Source organism: Bos mutus, chromosome 11 (assembly GCF_027580195.1).
Source record: "Bos mutus isolate GX-2022 chromosome 11, NWIPB_WYAK_1.1, whole genome shotgun sequence".
In the NCBI taxonomy this organism is placed as follows: Eukaryota; Metazoa; Chordata; class Mammalia; order Artiodactyla; family Bovidae; genus Bos; species Bos mutus.
Window position 1 is genome coordinate 23755031 of NC_091627.1, and position 21664 is coordinate 23776694.

Genomic DNA, 21664 nt, shown 5'->3' on the forward strand with positions numbered 1-21664 from the left:
ATCACCTGATAAACAGAGTATCTAAGACACACTCATTTACAAAATGGACAATGACTAAATCATAATAGCTTTAGCTCCTCTATGTTTGACTTGATTCTGAAAATAGTCTCTTTCAGTCAACATTACCTTCCCCCTTCCCACCCACCTACTCTTCTGTGCCTACAATTCAGTTTGCTCAATGTGCAATTTTCCCTAATTATCTTGTCAAGAGAGATACTGGAATATCTTTACTGACACACGATAAATACGAAAAATTCCCTCTTCAGTAAATGACAAGGTACTAAGATCTTTTATAGATGCCAGTAATTGATAATCCATTTTAATAGTTCCATCGAAAGAAGCTGTTATCTTCCCTTTGGAACAAGAAATGAAATCTCTACTTAGAAAACAATTCCAAAGAACCTACATTAAAGAAGAGTAGGAAGAAATACCATGTGGACTTTTCACTAATCAAATCAGTGGTTGCCCTTAAAAACTGTTTAAGTGCTTTTTCTAAGTTTTAGCTGTAAGGCAGCTCATTAACTTTCAGAGATTAACTGCAGGAAGAAGCTAGCATTAGTTGTACTAAAGGCACAAGGAATAAATTCTTGGTACTAATCCCATGATTAAGGGGTTCTGTAATGGCTTCTAGCTGTCAATCACCCAAAAATGTGATTCAAGAACAGCATGAATTGAAAGGACTTCTATTCGTATAGGGAAAAAAATTTACTCAAATGTATTATACTTTACTTAATTTGAGACTGAGTAATACACCATTTCATGAGTTGACTGTAAGGAGTACACAGAAGGGGGTTGGAAGGAGAGAGGTGAGGGCTCCTGGGAGAAGCTGGAAGGAGCAAAGGGATGGGCCTAGGGGTCCCCCAAAGACTAACCCCAGTAGTATGAAGATGTGTAAACCCACATGAATGACCATGACCACAGGTGAACAGGCCCCCACCACTGACTCCTTCCCCACTGTGGAAAAGAGACGATTCTACCCTTTAAATCGCAACTCCTCCAATGTGAGGAGGGAAACTCCTCCTCGATATGAGGGAAACAGTTCAAGATATTTACCACACAAATGCCTCCGAAGGAACCTGACGGCACAGACCTGATCTGTAGCGCTGCCTGACAGCTGCATATGTGATTAAGTGGGGGAAATGTGGTGAAAAAATGGTGGCCTTTTTCAGCTTCTCCAGCATGTTAGCCAGGTGCCTTCGCAAACCAAAAAATGAACTTTCACTCTGCAAGGTCACCTACGAACTTCATGAGAAGCTCAGTAATGAGGACCTCGGAGTCGACTTCTTGACACACTAGCACTTGCCGAGCTCCTCTGCAGAACGGTTTCCATGGACAGAGTGGTTATGTGGGAGGAAGGCCATGTGAACAGGCTTCGTCTCCTCCAGGACAAGCCTGACCCCTTAAGCCTTCTCATTTCTCATAAACTGTCAACTCCGACTGGTTTATGGAGTCTCCTATTATCTCTCTACCAAAAATATTTTAAAAGATATCATAGCACAGACATAGCAATAGGCATCCTTCAAATTCTGAAAGAGATGGGAATACCAGACCACCTGATCTGCCTCTTGAGAAATCTGTATGCAGGTCAGGAAGCAACAGTTAGAACCGGACAGGGAACAACGGACTGGTTCCAAATAGGAAAAGGAGTTCGTCAAGGCTGTATATTGTCACCCTGTTTATTTAACTTATATGCAGAGTACATCATGAGAAACACTGGACTGGAAGAAACACAAGCTGGAATCAAGATTGCCGGGAGAAATATCAATAACCTCAGATATGCAGATGACACCACCCTTATGGCAGAAAGTGAAGAACTAAAGAGCCTCTTGATGAAAGTGAAAGAGGAGAGTGAAAAAGTTGGCTTAAAGCTCAACATTCAGAAAATAAAGATCATGGCATCTGGTCCCATCACTTCATGGGAAATAGATGGGGAAACAGTGGAAACAGTGTCAGACTTTATTTTTGGGGGCTCCAAAATCACTGCATATGGTGACTGCAGCCATGAAATTAAAAGATGCTTACTCCTTGGAAGGAAAGTTATGACCAACCTAGATAGCATATTCAAAAGTAGAGACATTACTTTGCCAACAAAGGTTCGTCTAGTCAAGGCTATGGTTTTTCCTGTGGTCATGTATGGATGTGAGAGTTGGACTGTGAAGAAGGCTGAGCGCTGAAGAATTGATGCTTTTGAACTGTGGTGTTGGAGAAGACTCTTGAGAGTCCCTTGGACTGCAAGGAGATCCATCCAGTCCATTCTAAAGGAGATCAGCCCTGGGATTTCTTTGGAAGGAATGATGCTAAAGCTGAAACTCCAGTATTTTGGCCACCTCATGCGAAGAGTTGACTCATTGGAAAAGACTCTGATGCTGGGAGGGATTGGGGGATGAGATGGCTGGATGGCATCAGTGACTGGATGGACGTGAGTCTGAGTGAACTCCAGGAGTTGGTGATGGACAGGGAGGCCTGGCGTGCTGCAATTCATGGGGTGGCAAACAGTCGGACACGACTGAGCGACTGATCTGATCTGATTAAGCACTTCTTAGATAGCAAGTATTATGCTATCTCATTTAATTCTTACAAAGCAGGTATCTTATGATTGATATTCACATTGACCTGAAAAATAACTGTTCAAAAATCAGATCTGCAATCTTAGGTTGACAGCTGTCAGAGGGCGAGTTCAGTAAATCAGGTCTGTTTCCAGAATTAATAGCTGTTGTTGTTTAGTTGTTAAGTCATGTCTGACTCTTTTGTGACTCCGTGGGGTCAGCCCACCAGGCTCCTCTGTCCATGGGATTGCCCAGGTCCCAGGCAAGCATACTGGAGAGGGTTGCCATTTCCTTCTCTGGAGGATCTTCCCAACCCAGGGACTGAACCTGCATCTGCTGCTTGGCAGGCAGATTCTTCCCCACTGAGCCACCAAGGAAGCCCAGACTTAAAAATAGCTACTTTTTTCCACCCCTGAGCATCTACTATAGTACATGCCAGGTATTTTATATAAATGTCTCAAAGCTTGCAGCAGTTTTGCAAGATGGAGTGAGAATACTCATTTTGCAGAGGAGGAAACTCTAGGAGTAGAAGGATGAAACAACTTGCTCACCAAGGCCACATCGAAGGGAAGTCATGGAGCTGTGGTGTGAATCCAGACCTGTAGGATTCAAGTACTGAGCACTTTTCACAAGATGAGAACAGGCCCCAAATGCATCTTTTTCTTACTACATTTTGTGCCAGTATAAGGACTTTTTTTTCCTTTACTATTTGGGGGAAAAGTAGCCCTAAGTATCATAACACAGAAAGGGAGGTAGCTGATGTATGAAAAGAACTGCCTCCATTTGGGTAATGGTAGCATTTAGTTTTTCCATTTTTAGGATTGGTAGATTTTTTCTTATGTACAATGCAAATCACAGTCGTGATCAGCATCATGACCCTTTGGGCCAAAGAAAGATCAAAAGTTAATGCATAGCTCAATTTTAAAAAATGGGTAAGACCTATGACCTGAATTTCTATAGTCAAGCCTTCGACTCCAATATGGATTCTTCCTGGACTTGAATTTTTATTTACCTTATTTTTCAATGTTATAATATACTTTCAAAAAGCTAAGCTGCCTTAAATCCCCCTTTCTACACACTAATTATTCTCACACTAACTCTTCAACTAAGCCAAGAGGAGAAAGCCAGAACTGAGAATTCTCTATAACATGGCACTCTGGACATCAGCCTATGAACAACAGCAACCCTCAGCTTCTGTTTCAACACAGGAGAAGGTAGATACATTATAGTTCATTGACTTCCTCATAGCTGTAACATGCTCTTGCCCATCCTTATATGTGAGACCACAGAGTCCTACTAGACAATATACAACTGATTGTGCAAAGCAGCACAGCACAGGCAGAGTCCCTTCCCAACGTCTAAAGAGGTGGCACTAAACTGACCAGCTGAGATGAAGAGGTATCTCACTTGATCTCCACCACCCAAGCAAGATCATGCAGATAATCAATCCCCTGGGTGATGGAAAAGCACATATCAGAGTGAAATAAAAGTGTAGGATGTGTGGCCTTCGGGTCTGCAGCTTAAATAAGAAGGAACAGACTGAGGCTGTTCTCAAAACTGACAGTTAAAAGTATCTCTGGCCCCTGTGTAGTCCTCCTTTGCTCAGTGGGCTCCACTCGCTCCAGCCACCAAGGCTGTTCCTTTACTCAAAAATGCCAAGAATCCACTGTCCCAGAATGGGGTCCCTCTGCAAATGCCTTTTCTTCCTTTTTCCAAGAGTGATCTGTTTGTATGTCCTAAGAGAGGTCTTTCCTATCTGCTCCTTGTGGGTTTCCTTTATGGTACTTATTATGACTAGCAATTTATTTTTAGTTGTTCTTAACTGTGTGTGTGTGTGGTGCGGGTCTCCCCAGTTAGAATATACACTCCATAAGGGTAAGGAGGAGCCCATTTTGTTTAACATTTAAAACTGTGCTCAAAACACAAAGGTTCTAGTAAAAAAGATGATAATAATACTTCATGAATAAACAAATGCACTATTCCACCAGCTAGAAGCATCCTCTGCCATTTCAAAATGATTCCATATTCAAAACTTAAAGACGTTAATGGAATCAGCAGAACTGACAAGGGCAGTAACAGGAATAATCTTGACAGATTGAAGAGCCACCTGGCTACACACACACCACAGATTTTCTCTAATCTTTACAGTCATAACCAGGTGGGGATCATGGTCCTCATAACTGAGAAAACAGCAATGCAAGAGGATCAGGAGACTTGCTCAAGGCTACACAGTTGGGGTTATGGGGAGCAGAGCTGGATCTTGAAATGTGGCCTGACTCCAAAACCCATGCCCTCACACCAGATGTCATCTCTAAGATGCACCAAAGTGCCTAGAACAGCCCAGAGGTGAAGAGGGCTGTGGCGGCTGCGGTGAGCAAGAATCAACTCTGAGCTCAGGGAGCTGAACACACTCAGAAGAGCCAGGGTCCGCCAGCTGGAGCTGACTACAGGCACACGGACCCACAAAGCCATCTCTGATGTTGAAAACTACCAAGAAAAAGAAAGAAAATGAGAAAAAATAAGGGGGAAAGGAGACCAGGAACTCAAGTTTGGGTGTTTATGACAATTCTCTCTTTCTTACAGGAGTGAAATTCCAGTACTCACTACCATTCATTAAGGACCGATCATGTGTCAGGTTCTGTAGGTTTGACATTTCACCATGAAATCATTTATGACTTAAGAATATAGGAGAATGAGTTTCTGAGAACTGATTTCTCCCATGCAGGGACACACGGCTGGAGAGACTATCAGGATGTACTCACGGTTTCTTGATCGGAAGTGTCTGCGTTAGTGCACAAGGCTCCCTCATCCAGCCCGTGTGCCTGCTTCTCTGTACATTGGCTGAGATGAGGAAATACCTCCAAATTCAACCAAGAGGAAGGAGAAGGCAAAATTATAGAAAAATCAACTTCAGAGGCGAAGATGACTTTTTTAAAGAAATAGTAACACAAAAACCCTAAAATAAAGAATGTCTTTTTCTTGTAACTGCGATCTATTGACATCTTATTGGCATTGATTCAGCAAGTAAATATTGGGCAATTTCTACTGTATTAACAGCTGATCTTTAATACTCATGTGACTAAGCTGGACTGAACAGTATGGCAAATAACAGTCTTAAGTAAAGAACAGGGAGCACCAAACACCACTTGCTAAATCAACATTAGGTGTTTTGTTGCTCATAAGTAATGGCATCAGCAGATAATGATTTCCTTTTTGTAACTGCTGAGCATCTGCATAATCACACTGCGATCTGCTGTAATGATATGCTGCGAACAGTCATGCACATTACTAGATTGCCTGATAATTTATAATATATTCAGAGACCAATGGAGCATCCTGTTTGGACAGATATGACAACCTTTTATGTAACAGTCAATGAAAAGAGACATTTAATAAAAGGCCAAAATTTTTTAAGCCAATATGCATTTTATAATAAACATTTATTTGAACATGTCTATGTCTCCAAAATGGTGAAGTTACTACAATATTTATCACAGATTAATACTGTCACCCACGTAACAACTTCATAAATATTTAAGATGTAGATGGTAGAATTCCAGAAATATTAATAAAATTAAAGTCGATAAGTTATAACAGGTCTTGACCATTCAACCGGAATGCTGGTAAAGACTGAAAGCAGGAGGAGAAGGGGACAACAGAGAATGAGATGGTTGGATGACATCACCGACTCCACGGACATGAGTTTGAGTAAGTTCCGGGAGTTGGTGATGGACAGGGAAGCCTGGCATGCTGCAGTCCGTAGGGTCACAAAGAGTTGGACACGACTGAGCAGCTGAACTGAACTGACCATTCAACACTACCCCTCTTCTTTAAACCCTTTTGTCCCATAGCTTCCCTAGAACAATATTGCTCCCTCTCAATTGCTGATTTTGTCCCTTTTGCTGGCAGCTCTTCCTCTCCCACTAATTGTGGAAGGTCCTCAAAGTTTGTGCTAAGTCTTTCTCCTCTCTCATTCTACATTCACTCCCAAAGAACACCAGCAACATGACTTATTTATTATCTATGTGCCTATGACTCCCAAATTACTATCTCCGAACTCCACCTTTCCTTATGAATCCCAAATCTGTAAGACACACTGTCCACTTGATCTTTCCTCTTGGGAACTGCCACAAGTATAACACTTCTATTCCTTTGCCTTTTCCTCACCCTTCCCTAACCTTGTGCCCCTAACTAGTATTTTCTGTCTCAAATGATGGCATCATCCAATGGACTGACCAAGTAAAGTCCTGGACGTAATTTTTAACCCTCCTGCTTTCACTCACCTCCATAGCTGCTTTATCCATATTATTTGACTTATTTAGTGCCATCCATTTCACTTTGCAGGTATCTCTGAAGCCCATTCTCATTACTGCTATACTGTCAAAACCCCACTCCAGGCTATGGTCATCCGTCCTATAGTCTATCACTCTCACAGTTTGCTAAGCAGTCCATGTATGTCTGCAGTGGCCTCCCTAAAATCCTTCCTCAACATGGTGGCCACAATGATCTCATCAAAATGAAAACCTGATCATATTACCTCTCTCTCTTATCAGAATCCTTAGGCACCTTCCAGTCACTCTCAGGAAAGAGCCCACAGCCCTAGATAGGGCCCACATGGTCTTGTTACAAGGTCTGGTTTCCCCCCATCTCCCGTCATGCTCCACTGACTCTGGGGGCCTCACCATATCACCATCTATTAGGCCTGCAGAAATCATGTTCCATCCTGTCAAGGGGCTTTTTGTAGTAAACTGTCCTGCCTTCCTAGAAAACGCTTCTAGTATATTCAATACTTAATTTTGAGTCAATAGTTATGTCTCAGCTCAAGAGTTATTTCCTCAGGAAAGTCCTCCCTAACTATGCCAAATCCCCTAGTTGGGCTCTCTTATACAGGGCCTGTCAGAGTTTTAATTTCACATTTGCCTATGTCATTATTCAATTATTATCTGTCTTCTACCCTAGACTAAAAGTTCCAGGACAATTCAAATGTCTGCTTTTGTTCACGACTGTAACCCTAGGACCTAACACTATTCCTAGTACACAAGAAATTCTCAGTAAATGTCTTTGAATCAATGAATAAAAAGTCTCAAATTCAGGATTATTACTGAAAACAAAAACTAAGACAATCGTTAGCGTATTGGTGCCTAAAGAGATGCATGAAGAGAGATTGTACAAAGAGACCAGTCGACAACCGCTCAAAAGGAAAAGTGAAACTGAACAACACAACTTCAAGATTCCTCTAAAACAGCCTCTGAAAAAAGACTCGGACATGAACTTACACGAGTCGTGTGCTTACCCACTGTCGGTGAACAGGAACTCCAAATGGGTCATAAAAACCTCCCAACGGGAGACGCTGTAGCGCTGGGCCAGAGAAAGAGCGATGCTGTAGACGTTTTCCTCCAGCGTCCTTCACAAATGTGCATCAACCACAGGGCAAGGAAAGAAGAGAAACACATGACCTTAATCAGCAGAGAAAGCGTGCATTACGACTGCTCTCATGCTAAAGGGGGCGCAGCCAGCACAGTCCCTCATAAGACGTGTCACAGTAATTCAGGAAAAGTACACCCAAGGGATTTTAATGCTCCTTCTTCACTGTGGTGCGCTGCAAATGACCAAGGAATCGTCTAGATCAATGGACCTCAAACGAGGGTGATTCAGCCCTACTCAGGGAACATTTGACAATTTTGTCTGGAGACATTTTTGATTGTCATGGTGGGCGAGGAAAAGGAGAAAGCAGTTGGCATCTAGTGGGCAGAAGTCAGGGAGGCTGCAGACCAACCTACAATGCACAGAACAGCCTTCCTGCAACAAAGAATGACCCAGTCCAAAACGTACTGAGATAAAAAAAATGATGGTCTAGGTACCAGAGCCTACAGTGAAAAAGAAATACAAAGAAATGGATCCCTGCCCCACAGGTAAATCTCCGAGAAAAACACAGTCAGTCACTCAATACATTCTCATTTTCTACACTGGGCCAGCTATTATGCCAGCTGCTTAAGATATAAAAACAACAAGATACTTCTTGAGGAACTCACAGCCTAATGGAGTGTATGAGGTGTGAACCAGGCATCAAACAGAAAGGGGTAATGTCAAAAGACTACAAAACACTGTGAGGATACAGATGAGAGAGTGAACAGGGATTAACTAAGCAGAGGCGATAAAGAGGGAGAAGAGACAAACGGGCTTTTGATAGACGGGGTTTCACAACCATGAATGCACTGGGTCCTCAGGTCTACTGAAGGATCTATACCTTATCCTACAGGCAATGGAGACTCAATGGAAAGTTCAAATCAGGGAATGGTGTCATCAGATTTGAGAATCTCTAGGTATGTAAACAATTCTGGTCCAGAGCACTCACATAAAGTCTATATTGGAGAAACTGTCATAAAACCCCAACTTTCCTGAAGCAAAGGAAACATAAGGATGGAATTCTTCATTGGGAGGATGGTTGTCTATCAGCAGACGAATGGATAAGAAAGCTGTGGTACATATACACAATGGAATATTACTCAGCCATTAAAAGAATACATTTGAATCAGTTCTAATGAGGTGGATGAAACTGGAGCCTATTATACAGAGTGAAGTAAGCCAGAAAGAAAACATCAATACAGTATACTAATGCATATATATGGAATTTAGAAAGATGGTAACGATAACTCTGTATGCGAGACAGCAAAAGAGACACAGATTAATAGAACAGTCTTTTGGACTCTGTGGGAGAGGGCAAGGGTGGGATGATTTGGGAGAATGGCATTGAAACGTGTATATTATCATATGTGAAATGGATCGCCAGTCCAGGTTTGATGCATAGGACAGGGTGCTCAGGGCTGGTGCACTGGGATGACCCAGAGGAATGGTATGGGGAGGGAGGTGGGAGGGGGGTTCAGGATGGGGAACACATGTACACCTGTGGCTGATTCATGTCAATGCATGGCAAAACCACTACAATACTGTAAAGTAATTAGCCTCCAATTAAAATGAATAAATTTAAAAAAAAAGGAAGGATGGTGGGCAAAAACCACAGAAACAGGAATGAAATACCTATTACCATCAAGTAATACTGCTAAGACTACACTTAGCCTCACTAAGGAAACCAATATTTGTAAGCTGGATCACCCAAGAGCTGGCAAATGATTTCCGTTCAAAGCCAAATAGTAAATCTTTTTTTTTTTTTCCAAATAGTAAATCTTTCAGGCTTTACCACCATACGGTCTCAGTAGCATATTCTTCTATTGCTTTTTACTCCTGCTTTTCCACAAACCTTTAAACATGTAAGCTATTTTTAAAAATGTAAGCCATTTTTAAAAATGTAAAGCCATTCAATGCTCATAGACTATAGAAAGAGACCAAGGACTGAATTAAGTCTGTCAATACCTGGATTATTAGGTAACTGTCATTAAAAATTATTTCTTAAAGGATTTATTGATAAAACTCTCATTTTATCCTGACATCCACAGGATAAAATGAGAGTCTGTGGAGAACAGGGACCATTAGCAGTTCACCCTTCCTATTATGAGAGTCTGCCACAGCATCTGACACCAGGTGTGTACTAAGTATTCACATCTTTATTATATGATAAAAGTGGGAAGAAACCAAACTATATTCTGTTTTCCTCAAAGTCACCCTAGCCACTGAGATAGTAATAACTAAGATAATACAGACAAAAAAGGACAACTATAACGTATGCACAGAAAACAACGGCCATTAAAATGGACATACAATTAGTAAGAAAATAAAGAATGGACATGTTTGAAGGTGGAGCTGCAAAACAGAAGGAAGCAGGTTCTTCAAGGATTCTTTTGTGTGAGATGCGAAAATGCTGTCTCCAAACCAGAAGTGCTAACTCAGAAAACTCATAGATAGTTTGAGATATTTTGAACGAGCCATCTAAAGACTGCTGTGTATATTTATAAACAACAGATTGTGGAGAAGATTCTATTATTTATTTATCAAAAGCATATATTTCTCCTCTAGGATACGCTTCAAATAGCATGTGCTAGCTGGATGCTTAAAAAAAAAGATAAGACAAAGCCCTAGCAAAATGTAACTGATGATGTAAGGCATGCCTTATCTTGTCAACTTGTATCTGCATAATAACCCTCTTCTAAGAAACCATAAACAATCTCACTCAGGATTACCAAATGCCCAAAGAAAAGCCCACTGGACTCGGCAATAGGAAGCCCAGGCTCAACTCCTGGCTCTGCGACCTTGAACAATGCTTTAAGGCTCTGTGCTTCTCACATTCCTCTTCCAAAAGTAAGGAGATTGGATGATATTATCTCTTTAGTCACTTTCAAATTGGACATTAAACGAACCTAAGAAATTATGAACCTCCAGGAGAAGAGAGGGGAAGAGAAAAAAAAAATTTGTACATTTCTCTTAACTTAATTCTCCCATAGGCTGTCCCTACTATCTTTCTTTGATCTCCATTTTCCCTGCCTCACTCTAAAAAGAATTTGAGTGTCTTCTCATAGGAAAAAAGCCCAGGATAATATAAAGTACTATTAGAGTACTGAAGTTATTTTGCTGCTTTAAGATTTAAGAATAATGATGAAAAATAGCAACGGCCACTGCCATAATCAAGACCGTCTTTGCTATTTTAAGGTACTTCTCATGAGTGCATGCTAAGTCACTTCAGTCATGTCTGACTCTTTGTGACCCCATGGACTATAGCCCATCAGGCTCCTCTGTCCATGTGATTCTCCAGGCAAGAATACTAGAGTGGGTTGCCATGCCCTCCTCCAGGGGATCTTCCTGACCCAGGGATCGAACCCGCATTTCCTACGGCTCCTGCATTGCAGGCAGATTCTTTACCACTGATTTTAAGGTACTTATCAGGAGAGATTAATAACTGTAAATTATTATGTAATTAGGCACAATCTACCCTTGTTTCAAAGGCTGGAAACCTAGACAGAACTGCATACCAATGCTTCTGGGAAAATTCAATCAGGCAGTGTGGGCAGGGTGCGTGGTGCTGAAGATGTGATGCCTTTGGTAGGTAGCAGGAAATCACAGCTGTGAGCATTACCATCTATGGAAACTTGGGCCAATTACTTAATAAGCTTTAAGTTCTTTGGAAAAGGAAATGGCAACCCACTCCAGCCTTCCTGCCTGGAGAATCCCATGGACAGAGGAGGCTGGTGGGCTACAGTCCATGGGGTTGCACAGAGTCAGACACAACTGAGTGACAAACACTTTTAAGTGATTCAGCTATAACATGGGGATAACATTTTATACCAGAGGGTTACCTTTAAGGATTAAAAGATGTTTTCAAAATAAAGTTTATAGAGCATCTAACACCATTCTAGGCCCATAAGAAGCACTCCACAAATCGGGGTGTTAAAAACAAAACATACCTCTAACTTAATAACCATTGTGAGTGAGCCCACTTTATAAAAATATCTTGTTTAACTTCCCTAACACCTGACATGTAATTCTCATTTGATCAGAACTCATTTGATCAAAAACAAAAAATGAGGACCAGTATTAAAACCAAGGGGAACTCCATACCTAAACGAGAACATATTCCCATAGGCCTTGAAGTGTACTGCCATCTCACACAAGGGCTAACTTTTTTCTGGAACGAGCTAAGGGACAAAGGAAAAAAAAGGAAGCTGCTATAGGCTTCGAACAAGAGAAACTGCCAGAGTGAAAGATCTGCTTTCTCTAGGAACCCAGGACAGATGAAAGTGCCCTGGACCCACAACACGTGGTCCTTCCTCTTGGATTAAGTCGACTGTATCTATTTTTAACACAGTGAGGAAATTAAACAGCCATGTAGCAGAAAAGCGAGATTCCAGCCAGGAATCAAAGGGAATCTTGTTTTTAAATTTCTAAAGTAAGCCTCATGGGCTTCCCAGGTGGCATTCGTAGTAAAGAACCTGTCTGCCAATGCAGGAGACATAAGACACCTAGGTTCAATCACTGGGTTAGGACGATCCCATGGAGGAGGCAAGGCAACCCACTCCAGTATTTCTGCCAGGAGAACGCCATGGACAGAGGAGCCTGGCAGTTACAGTCCATGGGTTACCAAGAATAGGACACAACTGAAGTGGCTTAGCATGCACACGGTAAGCTTCATACTTTTAACCCCGATCATACTGCATCACCTCTAACATGGTACTGGGGTCAGGATACCAAAATCATAGGGAAATTTTCTTATAATTATCATCCTTACTATTTTAAATCTGCAAGCCTAAAATACAGTCTGCATTTACTGATCATTTAGAAGGCAGCTATGCTAACCATGATCCCACCAACAATCCATTTGTGAAGACTCACACGTCCCTCACGGGATCGGAAGAAGTAGGGGAAACCCTGCTCACGGTAACCATGAATGTACATCTTCAAGGGACTGTGACTCATAGTCCTGATAACTCAGCTTGTCCTTGTGTGTTTTATCCCATCCCTTTATGAGACAAAGGTATCTCTTACTCGGCCAGGCCAAGGATGGTTTCCCTTTTGTACTGGTCGTCGGCCGTGAACCGCTGCACGTCCACACCCTTCCGCAGGCCCTGGAGGATCTGAGCCTGAGTGAAGTCCAGCAGGCGTTCGTTGTAGTAGTGCAACTGCTTGGTCAGTGCTGCGAGCTCCTCGGGCCAGGCCTCGTGTCCGTACAGAGTCACGTGCCTGCTGACCATCTTGATCAGTTCTTTGGGATCAGCCTGTGAACAACAAAAGGACTAATTAGAAAAAAAAAGTAACAATGGGAAGAAGGTCATGTCAACTGCACGTCTGTCTGGCCCTTCACACGGCCGCTATTTAATCAAGGTTTACAACCACCCTGGGGAGTCTGATGCAGCTGCTGCTGCTGCTAAGTCGCTTCAGTCGTGTCCGACTCTGTGCGACCCCATAGACGGCAGCCCAACGGGCTCCCGGGTTCCTGGGATTCTCCAGGCAACAATACTAGAGTGGGTTGCCATTTCCTTCTCCAATGCATGAAAGTGAAAAGTGAAAGTGAAGTCGCTCAGTCAGTCCGACTCTTAGCGACCCCATGGACTGCAGCCTACCAGGCTCCTCCATCCATAGGATTTTCCAGGCAAGAGTACTGGAGTGGGCTGCCATTGCCTTCTCCGGTCTGATGCAGAGGTGGTCCATTTTGCAGACCATAAGAACAGGACACAGAAACTGAGTCTAGGAATGGATTTCTGGATGCCTGCTCTGTTCTTCCAACTCAAAAATCTCTCCATCCACTTAAAAAATACGTATGCTTGCTTTTTCAACTAGCATTAGATACCTGAGCCTATTCCAGATCTCTTCCCTAATTATCTGATCATTTATAATAATTCACCCTGGAAGCAATTTTTGTCATCATTGCCCCTGGAAAATATTGTTTGGACCATCTAAGTATTCTCAATAACAAAGCTGTAGTTCAATAATCCCATTAGAAATGCCTAGACAGTTAAGTAGAAGAGTATTTTCTCCAGGGATAAGTAAGGGGAAAAAAAAACCCATCCTTGTTCCTACAATCATTTTTTTTTCTAGTTTCATAAAAAAGTATGCAACCAATTTTTACTTTTCTCAGTTTGGGGCTCAATGGGATACTGTCCTGTAATTCTTTGACTCATTTGAAAAAACCCTGATGCTGGGAAAGACTGAAGGTGGGAGGAGAAGGGGACGACAGAGGATGAGATGGATGGCATCACTGACTCAATGGACATGAGTTTGAGTAAACGCTAGGAGTTGGTGATGGACAGGGAGGCCTGGCATGCTGCAGTGTGCATGGAGTCACAAAAAGTCAGACACGACTGAGCAACTAAACTGATACTTATGTTACAAAACAATTATTCAAATAGAACAAAGCCCAGAATTGATCGGCTGACAGGAAAGGTGGTTATTTATTTATATTAAATAAATATAATATATCCACATTTATTTAAAGTTGGTCTGGGTGTCAATGAAGCCATAGCAACTCCACCATGATGCCAGAGTTACCTAACATGTGAACAACATTAACTCAATCCCTCTCAGCTTCTGGGAAGACATGGTACATATTTTAATATAAGCAAATTAGAGAAAAAAAAAAAAAACTCCCGAATCTACCTGTGGCTCTCTAAAACACATCTAATTATAATGAGCTGTCAGCATTTCTCATGTGTAAGTCATTATTCTGATCTGCACAGGTGATTTATCATTGTCGGGTCCATATTGCCAAACCTAGCCTGACATTCTCTCTCTTGATCCTATTAAGGAACAGTCTGGGAGTGATGATAAAAACCAATTAAAGAAATCTTCTTGGATTCCAACAGGTAGATTTAAGAAAAGGTCAACCTTACTAAATGCTTCCCCTATCTCTATGCATACACTGAGTCCTGTCCTCAAAAACTACAGATATCTATCTCAAGTTAAAAGACCCAGCTTTGAAAACCAATGCTCCCAAGTAGCTGCAAGATTATCTGTCATTCACTAAACAAATACTTTCTGTGCACCTATTATGTGCCAGGTGATGTCCTAAGAAGATGTGACCCTTTCCTCCAGGAATGTAGTCTATAAGGAAAGACAATCAAGCCAACGACTGTAAATGGTTTGATACCACTAAGCACAGGGTGCTATGGGAATGAATACAGAGGGGTTGGCTTCAGGCATGTGTCAAGCAGGGCTTTGTGGAAGAGTTAATTTCTAGTCTAACTATTCAGGTATTAAGTAGTAAAAAGGCCATCAAGAAACAGGGGTTCCCCTGGTGGCTCACTGGTAAAGAATTCACCTGCCAATGCAGGAGACATGGGTTCAATCCCTGGTCTGGGAAGATCCCACATGCTTTGGAGCAACTAAGCCCATGGGCCACAACTACTAAACCTGTGCTCTAGAGCCCAGGAGCCACAACTGCTGAGCCCACACCCTAGAAGCCACCACGATGAGAATCCCTCGCACCGCAACTAGTCTCTGCTTGCCGCAGTTAGAAAAACACCTGTGCAGCAAGGAAGACCCTGCATGGCTAAAAATAAATAAAATTATTATATTAAAAAAAAAAAAAAAAAAAAGGGAAACAAATTCCAGTAAAGGCGAGAATATGTGCTAAGCCTATATGGCTAAGCCCTGATGGGAAGATGGAGTGAACGAAGCTGATCCAACTGCATTTAGAAGTGATTTGGGAATAAGCTGTATAAGGCTGGTATATCTGGCAACGGATTTAGGCAAATCGGATCCCATTCCTAGGCTCTTAGTGCCTCTTCATCTGTCATTTAACCCAGCTCCCTTCTGCTTACAGACTGAAGCTCATGAGGTCCCTCCCTGAACCACCCCCAGAGGCACAGCCCCCTCTGAAGCTGTCTGGCATATGGTTGTTGCCAGGGAGCCAGCAGCCCATCTACACCTGCTCTGCATCCTGGTGTGCCCTGTTGTTGCCTGTTCGTCTCACACCTCATCCAGTAAGCACTTTTCTGCCTAGAAAGAGAGACAGCAGGAGCAAATATCCAGCAATTGGAGTCTTAGGGCAGCAGGACAGCTCTTCTGTAGGTGTTCTTTCAGGGAGCTCTTTGTACTGGTTTTGCACTCCACTAGCAAACTCACATTGATCAAAACAGTGAAGGCTTTTTTCCATGTATACTCTGACCCTCTGATTTCAGACTCAAGTCTTCCAGCCTCAAATTGCCCAATGTGCTCTGAAGGTGGTGCGACAACCAGGCAGCCCATCTCTGTATGACTCCATGCCCTGCTCTACCAGGCTGTTGGTTCCTACTCCCTATTCATGGAACCAACCACCTTCACTCTCCCAAGGACTTCTTATGGTTATTGTACCACACTCATTTTCTCACTCTTTGTTTTCTGGCATCTCACGGATTTGGTACCTGTATTGGGAGAGTACACCAAATATCTGATCTCATTTCTATTCTCTTTCTAACACCATTTATGAAATAAATTCCCAAACCAGGTTAAAGAGTTCAGCTCCAAGAGTATTGAATAGCACAAAGCAATAATGCACATAATTGCTACTACTAACATTACACTGGCTTTTCTTTATCTTACAGAGAGTCTCAAGTCTCCACATACAACCTTCATTTTCATATGTGGCAAAAAAACACCTATTCTTTTTTTCCAATGAAGAAAATGGCATGACAGAGTGTAATAAACATGGATACACATAAGTTACTAGCTGAATGTCCTTGTGCAAGCTACTTAACAACTACAAACTTAATAGTCTTATCTATAAAATGGCAATATACTATAGCTTGCGTGGTTGCACAAAGCCTAAGAAACTATACACACACACACACACATATAAAATACACAAACCAAGACCTGGTCCATAGGAGGGGCTCCAAAAATGAAAGCAATTATGGAATTTACTCAAAGGTACTCCCAGGTAGCACAGTGGTAAAGAAGCTGCTGCCAATCCAGGAGACTCAAAAGATACGGGTTTGATCCCTTGACCAGGAAGAGACCCTGGAGAGGGAAATGGCAACCCACTACAGTATTCTTGCCTGGAGAATCCCATGGACAGAGGAGCCTGGCAGGCTGCAGAACATGGGGTTGCAAAGAGTAGGACATGACTCAGTGACTACGCATGCACATTACTGATATATCTGTTACACTTTAATTGTACTTTTATTGCATACTCTACACTGCCTCTCTTTTAAGTATTAAATTAGTTTCTAGAGGGCAGAAACCAGGTGTACTTAGTGGATGTGTCTTTCCCACAGCACATTAGAGCTGTGGAGTAAAAGGGGGACACACCAAAGAGCAGCAGCAGCTTTTACGTCAGCAGTACTCGTTTATATACCAGATCCTTTGCTTACTAGAGATGCAATTTGGGGCAAAAATTCGAACGAATCTTTTGGCCAACCAATACTTTGTTCTTGACAGACGCTTCATAGAGAGTAGATGGATGAGCATGTTTTAAGTTCTAGCTTTCCATGCAAATTATTTTCTAATCATTATCACTACTACTTTCTATCCCTTCCTCCAGAAACTTTACCTGTCATGATTACTTCCAATGTAAGTTTTAAATTCTAGTAACAATTCTTCCCCCGGGCTCATCACAATTTCTCTCAATATATTCCAAAAGCATCCTCTACTCAGCCCAACACTTCATTTCATACATTCATTCATTCACTTCACAAGTGCACAGCATTAAAGTTTCTAAAGCACTTTCACATGATTTTGATCTGACCTTCATACCAACCCAGTGATGGGCACAGGAGACTGTTGGTAACTGCTTTATAGATGCCAATCTCCAATTAGGCATCCTGAGCTGGAGTCTCACAGCAAGGAAGAGACTCAAGCCTCCTGATCTCTTGTCTTGTGGGCTCTCCACTGTACCAGGCCCTGCTCCCTACCCTGCCAGCAGAGCTCCTTGAATGTCCTATATCCAGTTTTACACGTCAAGTCACTAATTTTTGAGCAGAGTATATTCAAATCTTTCTCCCTCTTTTTCCACCTAAGTTCAATGACATGATCCACGAGTACAAAAGTTTTTAGCCTTTAAGAAACTTTTGAAGGACTTTACGGGTAGCTTTGAAATCTCCCATATTCAGTATTGAAATGATACTACAAAAACTGAAAACATAAAAAGGCGTAAAAAATTTAAGAAGTGTAGAGAATAAATTATTCTAATTTTCCCCCCAAATCTGGCAATGCAGTTTCTTTAAGGTGTAGAAAAAAATATATGCTTTCTTTAAAGACTATGGCCAGGTCCCTGTTAAAAAAAAAAAAATTTAATGTACATAAATATTTATGAGACTAGAATGTTGAATGACTTCATCTAGTACTACTAACTAGTAGAGGTAATAAATCCATTCAGGCTTAATAGTCTCCATTTCTTGGTAATATTGTTTGGAAAGTTTTAAACAGGTGGTATGTTTTCCCTCTAGGGTTGTTATTTGCTTGAGATAATTTTCTACTTAGTATTTTCAATTAGTAGCTTAAAAAAATGCATCTTAGAAATAGTCTACCATAAAGTTTTGAATTTCATCCCCTGCTAGGTTTGATTCTCTAGCATATAAAACTAAAAGACACATTTCCATTTTTAAATGATTTTATCTTCTTAAACTTTTTTTTTAACCTAGAGAAATTACACTTCAAGATGCATATACGTGAAGAGAGATAAATTAGGAGTTTGAGATTAGCAGATACACAGTATGCTGTATAAAATAAATAAACAACGAGGTCATACTGTATAGCACAGGGAACTATATTCAGTATCTTGTAATAACCTACAATGGAAAAGAATATCTGCACGTGTGTACTTGCATGCTTATATGTATAACTGAAGCACTTTGTTTGTATACCAGAAATTAACACTTTGTAAATTTCAATACTTCAATTTGTAAAAAAAAACTACAATTAAATACTTCAATTTGTAAAAAAGATGCAGTTACAATAATTACAAAAGATACGAATACACAAGGTACAGAAATGTGTATAGCTTACTCATGCTGCTGCTGCTAAGTCGCTTCAGTCATGTCCGACTCTGTGCGACCCCGTATACGGAAGCCCACTAGGCTCCCCCGTCCCTGGGATTCTCCAGGCAAGAACACTGGAGTGGGTTGCCATTTCCTTCTCCAATGCACGAAAGCGAAAAGTGAAAATGAAGTCGCTCAGTCCTGCCCATCTCTTAGCGACCCTACCAGGCTTCTCCGTCCATTCCAGGCAAGAGTACTGGAGTGGGGTGCCATTGCCTTCTCCGATAGCTTACTCATATCTGTATTAAAAAGTTGTTATATAAATATGTACATCCATAACTATTTCTGGAGGAATACAAAAAGGAAACTGACCTTTTGTTTTATCCTATTTTCTTCATCTGTTTTTTGCCATGTTTGTGCATTGTTTTTTCAACATAAAAAGTTGATTAGGATAAATACTAGAAGAGGAAATTCTCTGCAAGTGACCATTTGCCAATCATCATTATAGATCTCTAAAAAGAAACATGAGGGACTTCCCCAGTGGTCAGGTGGCTAAGACTCCACACTCCCAGGGCAGGGGGCCTGGGTTCGATCCCTGGTTGGGACACTAGATTCCATATGCTGCAACTAAGATCTGGTGCACCTAGCTAAATCAATCCATCAATCAGTCAACCAATAAATATTAAAAAGAAAAAAGGCCTGCTGGGCTGCTCCAATGATCACCCAGGTTTGCTGCCAGGTCCTGGGGGTCTGTGCGGCTGACACAGGATGTGCTTTGCACCAAGATGCACAGGGTTCTTATCAGAAATGACACCACAAATCATATCAACACTTTCATTCAAACCTAGTAATCTACCTAAGTTATCATTCCCACAGCTCAGAACTGCAGGGAGTGGAAAGAGAAAATGTGAAAAGACTGTGCAAATAGAAACAAGCTGAACTGACAACTGAGGAGAAGCAAAGCTTCGTGGAGAGTTATTATGTGTGGGCAACAAATTGAAACCACTTGGATCTCCATTTCCAAGATGATTCATCAGAAGTTTGTCATGTCTAATTCAAACTCAGCAGTGTGGTTTTTTGCAGGGAGAGATTCTGAAAAGATTCAAATAATGAGCCATTAGGTAGTCAATGGACAATGCAAACATACTTAAAACATCCAGCTAACAGGCCCGTCCATGAAAAGTCGGGACTCCCAAAATGTAATACTGATGGCTGTTCACCATAGCAGCTGAAATGATTCCTCAAATGAGTCACATGCCAACAAACAGTCACTGAGTAACTAGAAGGAGGTGATGTCCTGGGGACTCAGAATAGACGGGGATTCCTGCCCTCAACAGGATCATATGTGGAAAGAAGACGAGGTGCACCGGCTACCACAGCCTACAAGATCCACTCTGGGGGAAGTCTGGAAGAGAGCCGGGAGAGACAGAAATTAATTTGTGGCTCAGCTGGTAAAGAATCTGCCCGCAATGCGGGAGACCTGGGTTCGATCCCTGGTTGGGAAGATTCCCTGGAGAAGGGAAAGGCTACCCACTCCAGTATTCTGGCCTGGAGAATTCCATGGACAGAGGAGCCTGGCAGGCTACAGTCCATGGGGTCACAAAGAGTCAGATATGACTGATTGACTTTAACTTTACTTTTCAACTTAAAAAAAAAAAAAAAAAAGATGTATTTACAATAATTAGAAAGGTAAGAAAGATAATTAAAAAAATCATTTCAGGCAGCAGAGAAAGTTTCACACAGGAGGCTTTTGTAAGCTCAGACTTATCTGCTACTAGTGGGAAGAAGTAAGAGGTATTTCAGGCAGGAGAATTACATCTGCACAGACACCAAGGCATGGGAAAGGATGTCAAAATCAGAGAAATATACAGTCTGAACAGTCAGAACATAAACTTCAAATGAGCCAGTGTCAGGATCATGACTGGTGGGGTGAGGAAGAGCCACCAGTGTTCACTGAGTGGCTTCCCTGTCAAACACGGGAGTAGAGATTTCAGCCAACAGCCACTGCAAAGCGGGTAGAAACATCATGCTGGAGTGCGAGCCAGAGATCACTCGGGTCCAAAACACAGGGACACGCTGCTTCTGAAACAAAGCTGGAGTGGCCACACGACCAGACAATGGGCAGGTAAAGACTGGAATCAGGAGCTCCGGTGACTGAGGTCACTTTCTACTGGAGCGACCCTGAACAAGTAACCCAATTTCTCTGAGTCTTACCTTCTGCAGAGGCTGCCACTTCTGCAAAATGAGGCTGCTCAATGGATCAAATGGCAGAATGAATGTGAAAGGTACTAAGACAGCCTATGCCTTCCCAAGGTGAGTCTCATCCTTCTACCGTTCCCAGAGAGCTTCCCTAAACAAGCCCCACATACACCCCTGCTGTGACCCCTCCTGACACCTTCCCGGCCTAGAGGAGACCCGAACGGGTCACAGTGAAGTCTAGTCACCGACTCCACTGCTATACTTTCCCTCTGGAGTTGGGCAACACTTCTGTGCCTCACATTTTATAAAGTAATACTTTCAATACTTCCTTAAATACTTGTGAAAAAACACTAGAGTACATAGGATGGCACAGGGACATATCAACTTCTCTGTTATAGGTTCCATCCTTTTATCTAGAATGCTCTCCTCCCCTCAGTCTTCCTCGTGCTATGCTCATCCTTTTCTTTAGTCAAAGGTCACCCTCTTAACTCAGGCCTTTCCTGAGCCTGTTTTAAACTGAACTCCACTGCTTAACTTTCTTCTTTGCTTTTTGTTTGCAAAGCTCTTATCATAATCAAACAA

The 21664-nt window shown here is 41.9% G+C and overlaps 1 protein-coding gene across 2 annotated transcripts in view; it reads right to left on the reverse strand.

Annotated features, from left to right (window-relative positions):
* NBAS (NBAS subunit of NRZ tethering complex) overlaps nt 1-21664 on the reverse strand; it is a 329480-nt gene that overhangs the window by 95825 nt on the left and 211991 nt on the right. For both annotated transcript variants that reach the window (XM_005891040.3, XM_070379139.1), the window contains 2 exons: nt 12978-13207; nt 7840-7950 (listed from right to left, as the gene is read on the reverse strand). In XM_005891040.3, coding sequence (XP_005891102.2) covers nt 7840-7950; nt 12978-13207 — 341 coding nt within the window. The remainder of the gene's footprint in view (nt 1-7839; nt 7951-12977; nt 13208-21664) is intronic.